We start from the raw sequence: 19,661 nt of genomic DNA on the forward strand, positions 1-19,661 counted from the left end.
CCCCCGGTCCGCCCATGCAGAAAAGGACAAGACAGAATACGGACAGCTCCACCAGTACAGATCACACGCGGGGTCCCGTGCAACCCTAATTTTATTTTATCTTCTCAACTTCTCCACACAGAAAAAAATAATGGGAGGAACATTACAATCTCAGGAAAGCAACACAAATTCTGTTAAATATAAGGAAACATCTTCAGATGCGAGTGAATAGACAAGAAGCTCAGGAGCAGCTTGGGTGGAGGAGGCAGGAAGGGGCACGACCACGCACCCACCCAACCGCCACCTCCCACCGGAGGAGCCCATCCACCCGCTCCCGGATAAGCAGAATCAAAATGTCCTCTGTCAGAACATCTCACTGTCCACCTGACTGTCTGTGACGGGTAACAGTCGGTACTCCCATGGCATGGAGTCTCCATCCTCCCTCCAGCAGAGTCCAGAACGCCCAACATACGGGTCTCATTCCTGCGCAGGTAACTCCGCGCGGTCGGTGCAGCCGACATTCATTCTTTGCCTCGTGGTGGTTTTGGTATTTCGAGAATTTACAATAGAGAGAACTGAACAAAAAAAGGTGGAAAGTGAAGTTCCGTTTTGTCAGGTGGAGAGCAATGCATGCTGGGAACAGAAATATCGGAAACTTCAGGCATTAATGAGTTAACAAAAGAAATACAGCAGCATCGCTTAAAGGACAACTCCAGCCGAAAAGGCAAATCTCTGGGCTCTCCATCTGCAAAGCCTTGGCTGTGCCTTGTACAGACTGCAGCTTGTGGCTAAATCCATGAGACTCGTTTTCCCACCCCAGCAGGGCAGATATAAAAGATCAGACCCCTGGGTCTCAGGAATCGCCCACCACAGCCCCAACCCCAGGTGTCCAAAGTGTGGACAGAAGAAATTGCCAGGGTCATATTAGGGGCTCGAGTATTAAAAAAAGAACAAATTTCCTTTAAAAACCCTCCAAGCTTTATTGGGGGTAATTATCCCAAAATGATCTGGTACTGAACCAGACATTGGATTCTAGGTAATGTCCAGTGCTGTCCATTATGTTTAGTTCTCTCTCTCAAACTTGTATAAATCCCCCGAATTTACCAATTCACCCATGTAAAACCATTAATTCCCCCCCGAATCGCCCTCCGTTCGGCTTCATCATCGGGTTTCCTTAGCACCTCCCTAGGGGTATTTAAAAACACCGTTTGTAAACAAGTATCGCTATGGCTATGTGATTAATAAATACCTACGCCGCCCCTTTAATAGAAATCTCCGGTTACCCTCATCTCAATAAATTAATGAATTAAAAAAAAAGAAACCATAGAATTAATTACTGCCCCTCTGAATTGTTAAGACCACTTGATTCGACCAGGAGATCCTGGGAAGATCTGCGTAAACGAAGACGATCCAGGTGAGTTTCCAGCAGAACGTTGGTGCCAAAGGTCTCACTGAACTGAGGTCTAGAGCGGAAGACGGAGCCGGTGCCGGCTGAGGAGGTGTCGCTGCTGTGGAAGTGGGGTGTCTGTCACATGCATCATGCACCCCCACTTCTGTGCTCGTCTCTGTCCCCCAGTCTCGCTGAACCGTTCCACTTCTGTTATTGAGGTATATTGACCAGCAGCGCTCCAGGACCCCCCGAGGTTGTGTGGGGTCCTCTCTATAAACACTCAGGATATTTACTGTTTTTGACAAGTCTCTGACCGCCCCTGCCTCCCAGGGACTGCTGGCGCCCCATATCATCCGGTGGATTGCACCTCTGGCTCCGTGGCCACCTTATTTACTGTGAAAGTCCTTCCTCCGTGGTCACTGGGTGACTGGAGCTGCCGGCTGGGCACCATGGTAGGAGCGGAGCAGGACTTTGTGCTTGGTAGCAGAGTCTGAGCGTCTTCTCTGCTGCTCCACCAGGAACTCCTTGAGGCGGTTGGTGGTAAATGTAAGAGTTTGTCGTCGGAGCTTCATTAAATAAGCGTCCTGGAGCCAAGCGTTGGAGAAACATTCTTGTAAGGACGGACGGCTCCTGTGAAAAGTTCAAGGGGTGAAGTTAGTGCTAAAAAAGGAGGATCTGTCGGCTCTCCTGTGTGGTGTAGTATATACAGTATGTGTCCCGTGTGGTGTAGTATATAGAGGGTGTGTCCCGTGTGGTGTAGTATATAGAGGGTGTGTCCCGTGTGGTGTAGTATATAGAGGGTGTGTCCCGTGTGGTGTAGTATATAGAGGGTGTGTCCCGTGTGGTGTAGTATATAGAGGGTGTGTCCCGTGTCGTGTAGTATATAGAGGGTGTGTCCCGTGTGGTGTAGTATATAGAGGGTGTGTCCCGTGTGGTGTAGTATATAGAGGGTGTGTCTCGTGTGGTGTATATAGAGGATGTGTGCCGTGTGGTGTAGTATATAGAGGATGTGTGCCGTGTGGTGTAGTATATAGAGTATGTGTGCCGTGTGGTGTAGTATATAGAGTATGTGTCCCGTGTGGGGTAGTATATAGAGGATGTGTCCCATGTGGTGTAGTATATAGGGGATGTGTCCCGTGCGGTGTAGTATATAGAGGGTGTGTCCCGTGTCGTGTAGTATATAGGGGATGTGTCCCGTGCGGTGTAGTATATAGAGGGTGTGTCCCGTGCGGTGTAGTATATAGAGGGTGTGTCCCGTGCGGTGTAGTATATAGAGGGTGTGTCCCGTGCGGTGTAGTGTATAGAGGGTGTGTCCCGTGCGGTGTGGTATATAGAGGGTGTGTCCCGTGTGGTGTGGTATATAGAGGGTGTGTCCCGTGTGGTGTGGTATATAGAGGGTGTGTCCTGTGTGGTGTGGTATATAGAGGGTGTTTCCCATGTGGTGTGGCATATAGAGCATCTGTTTGCTCTCCTGAGTGGTGTACTGCACATCACCCTGAAAACAACATCCCCACTGTCACACATGGTGGTGGAAGCATCATGCTGTGTGTGGTGACTTTGCTTCAGCAGAGGCAGAAAAACTGGCTGGCATAGGTTCACCTTCAAGCAGGACAACAACCCCTCCAGCCAGAGGTACAACGGTTTAGATAAAAGCATATTCTTGTGTGTGAATGTCACAGTCCAGACCTAAATCCCATTGAGAATCTGTAACAAGACGTGAAAATTTCTACAGACGTCTCCACCCAATGTCACAGAGTGAGTGTGCAAAGATGGTGCAAAAATGTCACCTCCAGATGTGCAAAACTGGTAGAGACAGACCCCAAAAGACTGCAGCAGTAACTGCAATGAAAGGTGGTCCTACAAAGTACTAACTTTGAGGGATTGAGTACAATTGCATGTCACAATTTTCAGATTTATATTTTTTTAAATATTTAGAAAATCTTGAATCCATTTCCTTTAGGCTATGTGCCCACGTTGCAGAAATGCTGCGGAAATGTCCACAGCATTTCCGCAACTGCCTGCCGCGGGTAAAACACAAGCAATTTGAAGCATCGCTTGGAAACGTGATTGACAGTTGGTCACACACAAGCATAGTGCTTGACAAGTGTGACCAACTTTTTACTATTGATGCGGCCTATGCAGCATCAGTAGTAAAAGATAGAATGTAATAAAAAATAAAAAATAGGAATATGCTCACCTTCTGTCGGCCCCCGGAGTCGTCCCGCCTCTTAGCGAGGCTGCCGGCAACTTCCGTTCCCAGGGATGCCTTGCGACAATGACCTCTGATGAAGCAGCATCATGCTAGACCGCTACGTCATCAGAGGTCATTTGCGCAATGCTTCCCTGGGAACGGAAGTTGCTGGCAGCGTGGCTGAGAGGCGGGAGGACTCCGGGGGCCGCCAGAGGGTAAGTATATCACTATTTTTTATCTTAATTCTTTTTTTTTTACAGGAATATGGTACCCAGGGCATGGAGGACAGTCTCCTCTCCTCCGGACCCTGGGTACCATCCGCACATGAAGCGCTCACTTCACGCATGGTGGGCATAGCCACATGCGTATAGTGAGCGTTTCAATGCAATCCTATGGCGGCAAAATCGCCGAGATTCCTCAGAAATAATGGACATGCTGCGGATATTACTGCTATGCGATTCCGCAGCAGAAAAATCCGCAGCATGGGCACAGCAACTGAGGAATCCCATAGGATTGCACGGGAATGCGTTTTATTAGCGTTTTTTTAAGCGTTTCCACTGCAGCAAAAACGTGGCGGAAACGCATAAAAAACGCAACGTGGGCACCCAGCCTTACACTTCACAAATACTCGCTACTTTGTGTTGGTGTCACATAAAATCCCAATAAAGTACATTTAATATTGTGGGTGTAACTTGCAAAAATGTGGAAAAGTTCCCAGGGTGTGAAGACTTTTTCAAGATACTGTAGAGGATTTGTGTGACGGTAGGTGAGGGGCACATTACTGTTGGGTGTATTTCCAGTACTGCTCTGTTCCCGTGGACTCACCAGGGATATATAGACAGCAGCTTTCGTATGAAGAGGGAGCCGCTCTGAGACACGTTGGAGTACAGCTTAAAGATGTCAAACCGGCCTGATTGGATCTTGTTTTCTGTTTCCGCTGGGTCCAGTTCAAAGAAAGGTGATCGCCCGCTCAGCCTGCGGCAGAAGAAAAGACACATTTCCACCCAAATTGCAAAACTTGACATGCATTACTGATCGAGAATGACGGTGATCAGTCATGTGTCGGATTTACACAGATAATCAACGCCTTGGAAATGTGGATCTGGAGAAGGATAACATCAACACCATGGAGGCAAGAAGAACAAACAAACCAATTCTGGAACAAATCAAGCCAGACACTCAGAGTGAGGATCACCGAGCTACGACTTGTCTACTGTGGACACATCATATGGAGAGAGCGATCACTGGAGGAGGACATCATGGTCGGAAGAATGGAAGGAACAAGCCAAAGAGGAAGAAAAGTGACCCGATAGCTTGGTACTATCATCATAACGGCAGAGAAGACCTTGGTGACCTATCTAGGCTGCAAAAGATCCATCTTCCTACAGGTCGTTCATCCATCAAGTCGCCAAGGCTCGAGATCAAGCTGAAGGCTGTCTATTTATAAAATGGCGGCCTTGTAATGTTTTCATTTCCTGTTCTGTCCAGATGTCACCATATCCCAGAATTCCAAGCAGAGGAAGTTCACCGACCGCCATATTGGGACACCCAAGTGATGGGTGTCTCAATATGGAAACTGCTGCTGGCACCAACCTATTGCACGGTACCACCAGCGGAACACCGTCGCACCACACACACACTCTATGCGCCATACGCACCACACACACACTCTCGCAGCCTCTAGCGCTGTACCACCAGCGGAACACCGTCACACTGCGCCTGCGCGAATTCCGCGCAGTGAATCCCGTCTGATCCCGGCGGAAGATGTGCGACGTGTCTACAGGCAGAGGAAGTCGGTCACATTAAAGGGGTTTTCCCACGAACGAAAGTTCATTTTAAAAATTGTCTGTGTCTGACCGTGTACGGAGCATACCACATCTCCTGGGTAGGGGAAGAAGCAAAAGACAATACTGACATTACAGCAGGAGGTCACAGAGGATTCACTTTGTGAGGTAAAATATTTCACTGACTGTTTTGACTGTGCACGGTCAGACACAGGGGTGAGAGAGACAGAGCACAGGGGGCAGACAGCTCAAACGGGACAGCACATGAGGGGAGAACACAGCACAGGAAGGAGACCAGGGGAAGAGTCTTGAGGAGATCATTTGCATATTCCCAGTGCCTTCTGGGATAAGTGAAGAGTCTCCGCGAGCTCAACGATCACTGGGTTTTGGCCGTTGCAGCTGAAAAGAGGAAATCGGAAAACCAGGGGAAGAGTCTTGAGGAGATCATTTGCATATTCCCAGTGTCTTCTGGGATAAGTGAAGAGTCTCCGCGAGCTCAACGATCACTGGGTTTTGGCCGTTGCAGCTGAAAAGAGGAAATCGGAAAACCAGGGGAAGAGTCTTGAGGAGATCATTTGCATATTCCCAGTGCCTTCTGGGATAAGTGAAGAGTCTCCGCGAGCTCAACGATCACTGGGTTTTGGCCGTTGCAGCTGAAAAGAGGAAATTGGAAAAACCGCGCGCCGATAAATTTGGCTCATCTTTCATCGTTTTTAAGAAATCTCAAGATGGAAGAGGCCAGGAGCCATTTGGTGAGCTGCATTTCTTGCTACATGTTCACAGATTTACCAGTGGAAAAGCCAAACTTCACATGCCACAAATGCAAGCTTGTGTCCCTGTTGGAGGAAAAGTTGCAAAATCTCGAAGAGAGGTTAGCTACGTTGAAGATCATTAAGGAAGGTGAAGAGTTCTTGGACAGAGCAGAATTATCTCTTCATGTTACAGAAAGAGAAGAAATTCGAAGTGCACCTGAAGAAACAGAGGAATGGAGACATGTGACCCAGAGAAGCAGAAGGATCAGGAGGCAGTCAGCACCCATACTGCTCAGAAACCAGTACCAGGCTCTCACGCAGGAAAACGATGAAGAAATACATCAGGATAAGACTTTGCCAACAAAGAGCAACCTTGTACGCCTTCAGAGTCCTCCTGGATGGAGAAAGAAAAATGTTGTGAAGAAGAAACGGAGAGTGGTGGTCATGGGGGATTCCCTGCTGAGAGGAACAGAGGCCGCTATCTGCAGACCGGATATAACTACAAGAGAAATGTGTTGTCTTCCAGGTGCAAAAATTAAAGATGTGTCTGACAGGATATCAGGACTCTTCAGACCTACAGATGACTACCCATTCCTGCTACTACATGTGGGGACAAATGACACCGCAAGAAACAACCTGGAAATCATCTGCAGAGACTTTGAAGACTTAGGCAAGAAAGTGAAAGAACTGGGAGCGCAGGTGGTCTTCTCTTCCATCCTCCCAGTGGATGGCCATGGAACAAGGAGGTGGAATAAGATTCTGCAGGTGAACAACTGGCTACGTCGATGGTGCCGTCAGCAACGATTTGGATTTCTGGATCACGGAGTGAACTACTTATACGATGGACTACTTGCTAGAGATGGGGTGCACCTTACGAAGACTGGAAAGCATGTATTTGGAAGTCGCCTTGCTACACTTCTAAGGAGAGCTTTAAACTAGAACAACATGGGAAGGGAAGCAAAAGACCAGAAAAAGCCATACACCTGACAAATGCTATTGAGAACTCTGCTATTAGAAGTGGAAAGGAAGAACAAAGACGAAAGAATCTAATTAATAAAAATATTGGAGAAAGAGAAACCAATCACAAACTAAAATGTTTCTATACTAATGCACAAAGCATGGGCAACAAACAAGGAGAATTGGAAATACTAACACAGGAACAGAAATATGATGTCATTGGAATCACTGAAACTTGGTGGGACGATACACATGATTGGAATACAAGACTAGAAGGATACAACTTATTTGCAAGAAACAGACTTGATAAACGAGGAGGAGGTGTCGCATTGTATGTTCGAAACGCGTATATCTGCACAGAGATTGAAGCTTCAGAGACTGGGAGTTCTGTGGAAACTGTTTGGGTAAGAATACAAGGACAGAACAATGGAAAGGACACCATTGTAGGCATTTACTACAGGCCGCCTGTGCAAGCCGAAGATATAGATGAACTCTTTATGCATCAGATGGCCAAGTTCTCCAAAAAATATGACATAGTTGTCATGGGAGATTTCAACTATCCAGACATTTGTTGGGAATCTCTCTCAGGCAAAACTAACAGGTCAAGGAAATTCTTATCCTCTCTTGCTGACAACTTTATCTTCCAAAAGGTAAGGGAGAAAACAAGGGGAACTGTTACCTTGGATCTAATCCTTATAAACAGGGAGGAAATGGTTGAGGAGGTAAAAGTGGCTGGGACCCTAGGAGGTAGCGACCATGCTATTTTAGAATTTTGGATTACTAGAGGTGGAAGACCTGTGAAGACTCAGACGTCAAGGTTAGATTTCAGAAAGGCAGATTTTAAGGGATTCAGAAAGAGAATTGGAGGGATCCAATGGCTGGATATCCTTAAAGACAAAAATGTCCAGGAAGGATGGGAAATCTTGAAAAATGAAATTCTCAAAGCACAGTTGTTAACAATTCCGAAAAGAGGGAAGAATAGGAAGCATTTAAGGAAGCCAGGATGGATGAACACAGAACTTAAGCACATGCTAAAAAGGAAGAAAAAAATGTTTATAAAATGGAAAGAGGGAGGCATATCTAAAGAACAATATAATGCTGTCTGCAGAACCTGCAGGGCACAAATCAGATTATCTAAAGCTGAAAATGAACTGAGGCTTGCAAGAGATGTCAAAAGCAATAATAAAGGATTTTGGGGATATGTCAAAAGTAAAAGAAAAGTCAAAGATGCTATAGGATTTTTACAGGATGAAAATGATGAAATGGTAAGACAGGATGTTGAGAAGGCTGAACTTTTAAATTCCTATTTTGCATCTGTTTTCTCTCAGAAAGGAAATGCAACATCAACTGTTATTCACTGTCCTATTAAGGGAATAGAAGAATCCAGGATATCTATAAACAGAAAGATAGTGAGGAAACACTTAGCTAACCTAAATGAATTCAAGTCTCCAGGTCCAGATGAATTACACCCCAGAGTACTGAAGGAGATAGCAGAAGAAATTTTTGAACCCCTCTCCATAATCTTTGAAAATTCTTGGAGAACAGGAGAAGTGCCAGAAGACTGGAGAAGAGCAAATGTTGTTCCTATCTTCAAAAAGGGGAAGAAGGTGGACCCAGGCAACTATAGGCCGGTGAGTCTGACTTCTATACCAGGAAAGATCTTTGAACAAATTATTAAACAACATGTATGTCAATACCTGGATAAGAATGAAGTGATTAAACAGAGTCAGCATGGGTTTGTAACTAATAAGTCATGTCAGACTAACTTAATTTCCTTCTATGACGGTATCACTGATTGGGTGGATCAAGGAAATGCTGTAGATATAGTATATCTTGACTTCAGCAAAGCATTTGACAAAGTCTCTCATACAATCCTTATTGAAAAAATGACTAAGTATGGAATGGACAAGGCAACTGTTAGGTGGATTCATAACTGGCTTAGTGATCGGACCCAAAGAGTGGTCGTAAATGGCTGCACATCCAGTTGGAAGAATGTCTCAAGTGGGGTACCACAGGGCTCTGTCCTGGGCCCTGTATTGTTCAACATCTTTATCAACGATTTAGATGAAGGAATTGAGGGTAAACTGATTAAATTTGCTGATGACACAAAGCTAGGAGGGATAGCTAATACTAGAGAAGAGAGAGAGAGGATTCAAAAAGATTTAAATAAACTGGAGAAGTGGGCAGCAACTAACAGAATGGTTTTTAACAGGGAGAAATGCAAAGTACTACATCTGGGCAATAAAAATGAAAAAAGCATATATAGAATGGGAGGAATAGGGCTAAGTGACAGCACATGTGAAAAAGACTTGGGTATACTAATAGATCACAGACTGAATATGAGTCAACAGTGTGATGCAGCAGCAAAAAAGGCAAATGCAATTCTAGGATGTATTAACAGAAGCATACAGTCTAGATCACATGAAGTCATTATTTCCCTCTACTCCTCTTTGGTCAGACCTCATCTGGAATATTGTGTCCAGTTTTGGGCACCACATTTTAAAAAAGACATCAACAAACTGGAGCAAGTTCAGAAAAGAGCGACCAGAATGGTGACCGGTCTGCAAACCCTGTCTTATGAGGAAAGGTTGCAGGATTTGGGAATGTTTAGTTTGCAAAAGAGAAGACTGAGAGGAGACTTAATAGCTGTCTACAAATATCTAAAGGGCTGTCACATTGTAGAAGGATCAACTTTATTCTCATTTGCACAAGGAAAGACTAGAAGCAATGGGATGAAACTGAATGGGAAGAGACACAGATTAGATATTAGAAAAAACTTTTTGACAGTTAGAGTGATCAATGAGTGGAACAGGCTGCCACGAGAAGTGGTGAGTTCTCCTTCAATGGAAGTCTTCAAACAGAGGCTGGACAGACATCTGACTGGGATGATTTAGCGAATCCTGCTTTGAGCAGGGGGTTGGACCAGATGGCCCAGGAGGTCCCTTCCAACTCTACGATTCTATGATTCTATGATTCTATGAGAGAGACAGCAGACAAGGGGGATAGCACATGGGGCAGACAGGTCAAAGAAGAGAGCACAGACGGGAGAAGTCAGCACATGGGGAAAGAGAGAGTGGATAGGTGGGTGAGCAGATGGGGGGGAGAGATTCTCAACGCTGCAAAGCCTGCCCCCATCGCGACATTACCGCCCTCCCGATGCGAATACACCGGGCCTCCATCTAGTTAAATAATTAGTTACAGCCTGTAATATGGTCCAGAGCTGCATTTACCGGCTTCAGAGCGGAGAGCTCCCAGCATTCCCCGCTTGTTTCGTGCGGGTGCAGAACGTGCTCTGATGATGTGAATCATTTACTCCACCGTGATGGAGTTCACCCTCCACTAAGCAGTTTCAGCTTCATCATACTCGTAGCAGCTGGGATATGAGATATCTCTGATCCCAGGATGTTTATCCCCTGATCTACAATGGTGTTTATAGTTTGATGGAAACAATGTCATCACCCCTACAACACGAATATGCGATCCCAGTTGCAGCTTGTGTCTCACAAAGTCTTCCATGTCCGCCATCTTTGTACACCCATAAGTTCCTGTTACAGGCAGAGACTAATGGGAGTGCTGTCATTGGTGAGATTGAATGGAAAACACGTGTCGCGTAGTATCGTATGAGCACTTAGGAAATTGAACAAGCTAATCCACGAGTAAAAAACACATTAAAATAGAGAAAATAAAATATAAAAAACAATGTAGAAGTCTACATGGTTGGAATCTGCATGTTTATAGCTCAGAGGTTTTTGGGTGAACAAAACTAATGCAAGGAGAAATTGGAGGTGCCACAAGTGACGACTCCCCCCTCTCGCTCCAGTTACTCACATGATATAGGTCAGTACTCCTAATCCCCAAACATCGGCAGCGGCACCAACCGGGTCTCCTCTTATCATCTCCGGAGCTGTGAGGGCAGAAGAAGGCTGTTACATGAGAATACGAGGCGGGCGAAGATTCCCCATTCACTTCTATGGGAGCGGCTCTCGGCTGATATTCCCGTCTCGGACATGGACAGGTGAATTTTTAACCCTTTAGCTGCTCCCAGTGATGGAGGGTCTTACGTACACATGTATTCCAGGGTCCCCACGCGCTTTCCTAGCTGACGAAGGACCAAAGGGTTGAAGATCTGAGCGCTCCCGAAGTCAATAATCTTCACAGTGTTCATATAGGACACCATAACATTCTCTGGTTTAATGTCCAGGTGAAGGATCTTCTGCTCATGGAGATAATCCAGACCTTGTAGTATCTGAAGGATATAATTGACCACATCGTCCTCCGAGTATCGGAACCTGGAGAGACCAAAGAGGTGGATTCAATGAAAGATAGAGCGATAAAATGTATCCTATATAAAGGCCAGGAGGACACCCCGCTCATCCAAAACCTGCAATGTCAGAGTGAGCCACCAGGTGGAGGTGAAAGACATCAGCTATGGGTGAGAGAGGATGATAGTGCTGGGATGATGGGAGTTGGGGCTCAATCCACTACAGTGGAGTGACTACACCAATCTCCAGGTACAATATAACGCGTTTCGAAGACGAACTGTTTGTCAGGTAATTAACAAATGGCGGTAAAATAGTTGTCATGGGTCTGCTTTAGAAGAAAGCAGGTTTTTACTATGTAATCTGACAGCAGCATGATGTAGGGGCAGAGACCCTGATTCCATTGATGTATCCCTTAGTTTACCGGGTGCAGTAGTTGTGATAGAATCACAGTTTTCTCTGCTGCAGATCTAGCAGAGCTTGGAATGTTGAGCTGTGTATTACCCCGCCACCCCCACTGATTGGCAGTTTTCTGTGTAGACTGTATATTGATTGCTAATCAGTGGTGGAGGCAAAGATGGACCAAGAGGCACAAGACACCTAGTCCTATAATGATAATCTTCTGCTGATAAAACACTGATTATATTGGAACAGCTAAACACAGTCCAGTGACACATTGCTGGAATCAGGGTCTCTGCCCCTACATCATAATCCTCTCAGATTACATAGTGAACCTGCTGACAGATTCCTTTTAACCCCATCACACCGCAGCCCATTTTCGTTTTTGTGTTTCTGTTTTTTACTCCTCTTCTTCCCAGAGCCATAACTTTTTTATTTTTCCGTCCATATGGCTGTGTGAGGGCTTGTTTTTTTGCGGGACGAGTTGTACTTTTGAACAACACCATTGGTGTTACCATGTCGTGTAATAGAAAACGGGGAAAAAATTTCAAGTGCGGTGAAATTGAAAAAAAAAAGTGCAATCCCACACTTGTTTTTTGTTTGGCTTTTTTACTAGGTACACTAAATGCTGAAACTGCCCTGCCATCATGATTCTGCAGGTCATTACGAGTTCATAGATACTAAACATGTCAAGGTTCTTTTTTATCTAAGTGGTGAAAAAAAATCCAAAGTTTGTTAAAAAAAATAAACAAATTGAGTCATGTTCCGATACCTGTAGCATCTCCATTTTTTGTGATCTGGGGCTGGGTGAGGGCTTATTTTTTGTGCGCCGAGCTGATGTTTTTAATGTTACCATTTTGATGTGGATACAATTTTTTGATTGCCCGTTATTGAATTTTAATACAATGTTGCAGCGACCCAAAAAACGTAATTCTGGCATTTTGGCTTTCTTTCTTTCGCTACGACGTTAACCGATCAGATTAATTATTTTTATAGCTTGATAGATCGGCCGATTCTAAACGTGGGGATATTAAATGTGTATTTTTTTTATTGTTTTAGTTTGAGTGGGGGGTGATTTAAATGTTTATATATTTTTTAAATATTTTATTATTTTTAAAAACTTTTTTTTTTTTTTTTTACTTTACACTTGCTTCAATAGTTTCCACAGGAGACTAGAAGCTGCAGTTGTCAGATTGCGTCTGCTACATACAGGCGATGATCAGTTCACCTGTGTGTAGCAGAAATGCTCACTTGCTATGAGCGCCTACCATCGGGCAGCACTCATAGCAATCCGGCATTAACAACCATAGAGGTCTGCTGCAGACCCTGGGTTTTCATGCCAACCCATCGACGACCCGCGGTCATGTGACAGGCACCGATGAGTGGGATTAGTGACGCGCTTCCGGTGCGATCAAGTTAAATGCCGCTGTCAGAGATTGACAGCGACATTTAACAGGTTAACAGCCGCGGGTGGATCGCGATTCCACCCACGGCTGTTCAAAACAGCTGACGTGCCGGGAAAGATATGGGCTCACAGTGGGAGTACACATCAAAGGCGTGACGGGGTTAAGTGCTAGTTTGCTGAAACACTTTTCTAATACTCTGAATATATAGACCTTTGATAAGAGAGTGCCGCTTTTAATATATTTTTATCCATGACTTTTTATTTAGCCATTTATCTTTTTGCGTGATTGTTATTTATATATAATGAGCCTTGATGTATGAAATACTAATGGAAAAACCTCGATATTGCAATATGTCACCAACTTGTTCACTCCGTGCCTACACATCATGGCTGTCATACGCAATACTACAAGTAGTAGTTTTTGATGTGGGGTGTACTCATTTTTACATCACCTAATTTGAGTAAACCTTAAGATTTTAGTAATGAAAGTTCTGTTATTCACCTTACTGTCATGTTAGGGGTTAAAAAAAAAATGTTCCTTGAACCTTAGTCTTGTTGGAAAATGTTGGAAATGGTTCTTGTGTTCAGCATTGATTACACTTTTACTTTTCAGACGGGGTGTACTCATTTATGCCGAGCACTGTATATGCCTAGACAGTAGGCAGATGTCGGCCGGCGTGCAGACCATGCAGCCTCCGGCCTCTCACCTCTCCACCAGGCAGTACAGGATCTCTCTGCCGGCACACTGCTCGGAGATCAGGACCAGGTAGCGGGGCGTTATGTACGCCTCATGGAGGCTCAGGATCCGCTGATGGTGGAGACACTTCAGCACCTCATATTCTTGGAGGACACTTTGCTTATTCTCCTGCTCATAGGGGATAATCTTCGCCATGTAGTGCTTCCCTGTGACATTCTCCTTACATTCCCGGATCACCCCAAAACGACCCCTGCGGAGGAAGAATCTATAGATTAAAATATCTACAACTCACAAATACTGGAATTCTGCAACTTTTCTATATATTCAGTTCTATCATATTCTCAAGCTCTCTCCTTGCTGTCAGGGAATAGGAACATTCTGGTTACACAGAGGCTGAAAACCTGTACGGACAATTGTAGCAAACCCAAGAGATTAATGGTGATATTCATGGTGGCCTGGAGGACATAGGATCATTTCTAATATCCTAGAGGTCTATGATGGCGAAGCAGTTAAGATTTTGCCTTTTTTTTGGCAGTTTGGAATCATGAAGGGATCAGTGCTGGACATACAATAGGTGCAACCTGTGCAGCCACATAGGGGCTTAAGAGATCAGGGGGCCACAAAAGCCTCCAAAGCAGATGGAATGGTGCATTATGATGAGTTATTGGACTATAAAGGGCCCATAGGTTGTTCTTGCTCAGGGGCCTCTTCTGAGGGAAAGAATGTGTATCTAGTATATGGTTTTCTAAGTCTTAATCAGGTAAAAACAAAATGATAGTGGTCAGGACTCTGCTTTTCTGATCCAGTCTCCAAGTTCCATTGGTTCCCTTTACAAAACAATGCAATTTAAATGATAAAATATGACTTTATATGTAGCCACCACTAGGGGGAGCTCACTGCATAGAGGCTCATACAGCTCACACTGAACTTAATAGGCAATGAACTCCCCCTAGTGGCAGCAGAAAAAATTGTCCTCCATAGACATCACAGCCATGGAAATGCATCACCAGGTTTTACTCCTAAAAATCATTTCCATTAGAATGTTTCATTTTAACGAGTTTTCCATTCTACGTTTCTGATGGGAATATTCTGTGCAGGCAACAGCCATCCAGGTGACCACATGGAGTTTCCATGATCATTGTATAATCAGGTTTTACCTGTATAAACCATTTTCACCACCATGTACCGTATGTTAGAAAAAAATGATACCTTAAGAACTCTTCGCAAGTTGCACTGCACACCTACAAAAAGTTAGACAAACTCTTGTTCCATATGGAAATTTGCTCGTAAAGAGGATGTCCAGGAACAGAAGAACTTTACGTTCTAATAACGATCAACATTTAAGACCCAACGTGCTTAAGGCACCAAAGTTTCTCACTTTTTACAAGTGTGCAGATCCAATTTAAAGATTGGTAGGGTCCCTTTAATTCAACAAACCCCTGGAGATCCCATGTGGTCTGGATTGGATTGGTGACGTCTCTTTGATGATGTCCCCATGCCTCATATACTGGGGGATGTTTCCCACTGGAGATGTGACAGTTCCCTCCATGGATTCTTGAGAAACAATAATCTTGATCTGTTGGGTTTGTCCAAGCCACTCACCTTGCCTTCTCATCCAGAAATGTGTAAGGTTTCTGGGGTACTCCTTGCCGGAGGGCGCTTTCTCTTCCAGACGGAGTAGCCCTTCCTCCTGGTGTGTATCTACCGTCCTTACCAGGGGTGACGCTCTTCACTAAGATACGAGTGGGGACAGTCTGGGCAACTGGAGCATCAGCCTGAGGAAGGGGCGTCTCTTTGGTTGGAGATGATGGTGGAGCTGGCATTGATATGAAGGAGGTGACCATGTATGTTGGAGAGGTTGGGGTTGATGGCCTATAGACCGGGCTGGTGGGAGGAGATGGGAATGAAGGTTTGGAGCTGGATGTGGGGCTCAGTGGAGAGGGAAGGGCAGAAGATTTAAAGGGGGGAATGTGCAGCATGATTGGTACAGAAGGAGTCCCGACCATTGGTTTTGGAGCCACTGGTGGAGGAGCTTTTGAGTCTGCGGATACTGGACTAGATTTTGGTTCTTCAGCCATTGGAGACTTTGCAGCTTGGGGGATGGGGAACGGTTTAACCGGTGCCACATAGGTCACCGTGGGGGTTTTTGGTAACTCAGTTGGAGACTTCATCTCTTGCACTGGTTTTACTGGGCCAGTCTTAGCAGCTGGTTCTGGAGGAGGTTTCACCTGCTGGACCGGAGGTGCTGGTGGAACTCGTAATTGAGATATGGCTTGACCGGGGGTCACTGATACCGTCACTGTAGACACATGAGAAGTTACCGGCATCGCGGGCGAAGGTTCAGGAGACTGGAGTTTGTTACTAAAAATGCCTTGAGGCTCGACTTTTGCAGTGGATTGAGGTAAGACCCTATGTAACGTGGGGGGAGTTGGGAGACCTCTGTGTCGTCTCGGAGGAGTTGGAGGAGGGGCTCCTTTGGACGCTGGTTGTATTGGAGCTGTAGGCGCAGGGGCGTTGGTAGGAGGTGAAGTAACAGTGAGAGGAGAGCCGACTGATGGAGGCAGCTTGGAAGTAGTGATAGTTGAAGGTGCAGAGGTGACCCGGGGAGAAACTGGTCCAAAGGTGGATACTGTGGCCACAGTCGGTCGAGCTTTTTGGGCAAGATGAGCCAAGCCTGGCGATGGTTTCTGGCCTAGGATATAAATATCATGAAAGTTTTTCAGTGCATTGTTATTTCACAAGGGATTTTTACAAAAGGACAGCAAGACAAAGAAAGTGCTTTATGAGACGTGAGCAAGGCGAAACATAAAAATCTGGAGCCTGCTGCCACCACTAGAAGGGGCTCGCGTAAATGACTTATACATTTACCTCAATATGATGTCACCACTGTGCCCCCCCCCCGGCACAGTATGATGTCACCACTGTGCCCCCCCGTGACAGTATGATGTCACCACTGTGCTACCCCGGCACAGTATGATGTCACCACTGTGCTCCCCCCCAGCACAGTATGATGTCACCACTGTGCTCCCCCCCAGCACAGTATGATGTCACCACTGTGCTCCCCCCCAGCACAGTATAATGTCACCACTGTGCTCCCCCCAGCACAGTATAATGTCACCACTGTGCTCCCCCCCAGCACAGTATAATGTCACCACTGTGCTCCCCCCCAGCACAGTATAATGTCACCACTGTGCTCCCCCCCAGCACAGTATAATGTCACCACTGTGCTCCCCCCCGGCACAGTATAATGTCACCACTGTGCTCCCCCCCGGCACAGTATGATGTCACCACTGTGCCCCCCCGTCACAGTATGATGTCATCACTGTGCCCCCCGTCACAGTATGATGTCATCACTGTGCTCCCCCGGCACAGTATGATGTCATCACTGTGCTCCCCCCGGCACAGTATGATGTCACCACTGTGCTCCCCCCGGCACAGTATGATGTCATCACTGTGCTCCCCCCGGCACAGTATGATGTCACCACTGTGCTCCCCCATCACAGTATGATGTCATCACTGTGCTCCCCCGACACAGTATGATGTCACCACTGTGCTCCCCCCCGGCACAGTATAATGTCACCACTGTGCTCCCCCCCAGCACAGTATAATGTCACCACTGTGCTCCCCCCCAGCACAGTATAATGTCACCACTGTGCTCCCCCCCGGCACAGTATAATGTCACCACTGTGCTCCCCCCCGGCACAGTATGATGTCACCACTGTGCCCCCCCGTCACAGTATGATGTCATCACTGTGCCCCCCGTCACAGTATGATGTCATCACTGTGCTCCCCCGGCACAGTATGATGTCATCACTGTGCTCCCCCCGGCACAGTATGATGTCACCACTGTGCTCCCCCTGGCACAGTATGATGTCATCACTGTGCTCCCCCCGGCACAGTATGATGTCACCACTGTGCTCCCCCCATCACAGTATGATGTCATCACTGTGCTCCCCCCGGCACAGTATGATGTCACCACTGTGCTCCCCCATCACAGTATGATGTCATCACTGTGCTCCCCCGACACAGTATGATGTCACCACTGTGCTCCCCCCTGGCACAGTATGATGTCACCACTGTGCTCCCCCCCTGGCACAGTATGATGTCACCACTGTGCTCCCCCCCTGGCACAGTATGATGTCACCACTGTGCTCCCCCTGGCACAGTATGATGTCACCACTGTGCTCCCCCTGGCACAGTATGATGTCACCACTGTGCTCCCCCCGGCACAGTATGATGTCACCACTGTGCTCCCCCTGGCACAGTATGATGTCACCACTGTGCTCCCCCCGGCACAGTATGATGTCACCACTGTGCTCCCCCTGGCATAGTATGATGTCATCACTGTGCTCCCCCCGGCACAGTATGATGTCATCACTGTGCTCCCCCCGGCACAGTATGATGTCATCACTGTGCTCCCCCCGGCACAGTATGATGTCACCACTGTGCTCCCCCCGGCACAGTATGATGTCATCACTGTGCTCCCCCTGGCACAGTATGATGTCACCACTGTGCTCCCCCCGGCACAGTATGATGTCACCACTGTGCTCCCCCTGGCACAGTATGATGTCATCACTGTGCTCCCCCCGGCACAGTATGATGTCACCACTGTGCTCCCCCCATCACAGTATGATGTCATCACTGTGCTCCCCCCGGCACAGTATGATGTCACCACTGTGCTCCCCCTGGCACAGTATGATGTCATCACTGTGCTCTCCCCGTCACAGTATGATGTCACCACTGTGCTCCCCAAGGCACAGTATGATGCTCTTGGTGCATTCCCCACACAACATGGTTCCCCCACTTTGCTATACATACATTGTGATGCCACTATTTATGGTTTGTGCTATGCTTTACTCAGCATCGTCATGGAGGAAACCTACGTGGCTCCTCAGCGGCCCTCTACTCGCAGTGTGTCTCCCCGTGTCAGGTTATCCTGCTGAGTCTGCTTCTTGCAGCACTGCTGCTTCTGCTGTAACATTCATCTAGCCTTAGGGGTACATGGCCGGTCTCTGCAGTAATGTAAACCGGCAATGTCCAGCAGAGATTAGCTTCCCCGGCCTATCCCGTGCTAGCATAACAGGGCCTTCATTAGCCAGCTCCCCGCCCGTACGTTGGTTCCTACTTTGGTGCACACATTTATGCATCCCTCTGTATTCCGCATCCAGATAATGGCCTGTTTATCCGTCCTGCCTGACCTCGGCTACATTTACTGATCCTGTGCTGCCTGCCCTGACCTCTGACTACGCCTCTATGTCGCCTCTCTATACCATGTACCTGCGCCTCTGACCTTCCGGTCAGCTGCTGCAGACCCAAGGACTCGGTGTCGCCTTGGTGTGGTACCTAGTGACTACTGGTGGCAAAGCTTATCCTCACCATCAGAGGCTCTAGCAAATACAAGTTAGTCACTTAGTTAATCCCCTCCAAGGTAAGCCCGGCCCATGGCACAGTGGGTCCACACTTACCAGTGTTACATGCAGAGCAGGCACAATCCAAAGATTTCATTGCACCTGCAAGTCTGAGTCTTAGATGGCACCGAGGCACAGGCTAAATGGTGGAGCATCCTGAGGATGCAGATAAGGTTGAAATTTGCTGCCGATCTCCTGGGACAGCAAGACTGCTCCCAAAATTAGGAAATTTCACAGCTCATAAATACTGCTGTAAATGTAAAGCAAGATGCGCTAAAGTCCTCACTCCCATCGCATAAATCTATGTCATGGAGTGTCATAGATGTAATTGTAAAATCTAAAAAGATGTTTCATACGTGAACACTGAAGCAAGGCTAGCACTCTATGACTCTTATTCAGTGAAGACCCCTCTGCTGCAAATAGGTAATTAAAGTTGGTTA

General features: G+C 46.6%; 1 protein-coding gene across 4 annotated transcripts in view; it reads right to left on the reverse strand.

Annotated features, from left to right (window-relative positions):
• Positions 1-55: 55 nt before the first annotated feature.
• The window catches only part of SPEG (striated muscle enriched protein kinase), a 239,638-nt gene continuing 220,032 nt past the window's right edge, over positions 56-19,661 (reverse strand). For all 4 annotated transcript variants that reach the window (XM_073545451.1, XM_073545453.1, XM_073545452.1 and 1 more), the window contains 6 exons: positions 15,416-16,505; positions 13,824-14,063; positions 11,119-11,342; positions 10,882-10,957; positions 4,386-4,535; positions 56-1,999 (listed from right to left, as the gene is read on the reverse strand). In XM_073545451.1, the coding sequence (XP_073401552.1) occupies positions 1,786-1,999; positions 4,386-4,535; positions 10,882-10,957; positions 11,119-11,342; positions 13,824-14,063; positions 15,416-16,505 (1,994 nt within the window). In that variant the 3' untranslated portion in view covers positions 56-1,785. The remainder of the gene's footprint in view (positions 2,000-4,385; positions 4,536-10,881; positions 10,958-11,118; positions 11,343-13,823; positions 14,064-15,415; positions 16,506-19,661) is intronic.

This window comes from Dendrobates tinctorius, unplaced genomic scaffold (assembly GCF_039654945.1).
Source record: "Dendrobates tinctorius isolate UK_male_01 unplaced genomic scaffold, ASM3965494v1 ptg000143l, whole genome shotgun sequence".
NCBI classification, from domain to species: Eukaryota; Metazoa; Chordata; class Amphibia; order Anura; family Dendrobatidae; genus Dendrobates; species Dendrobates tinctorius.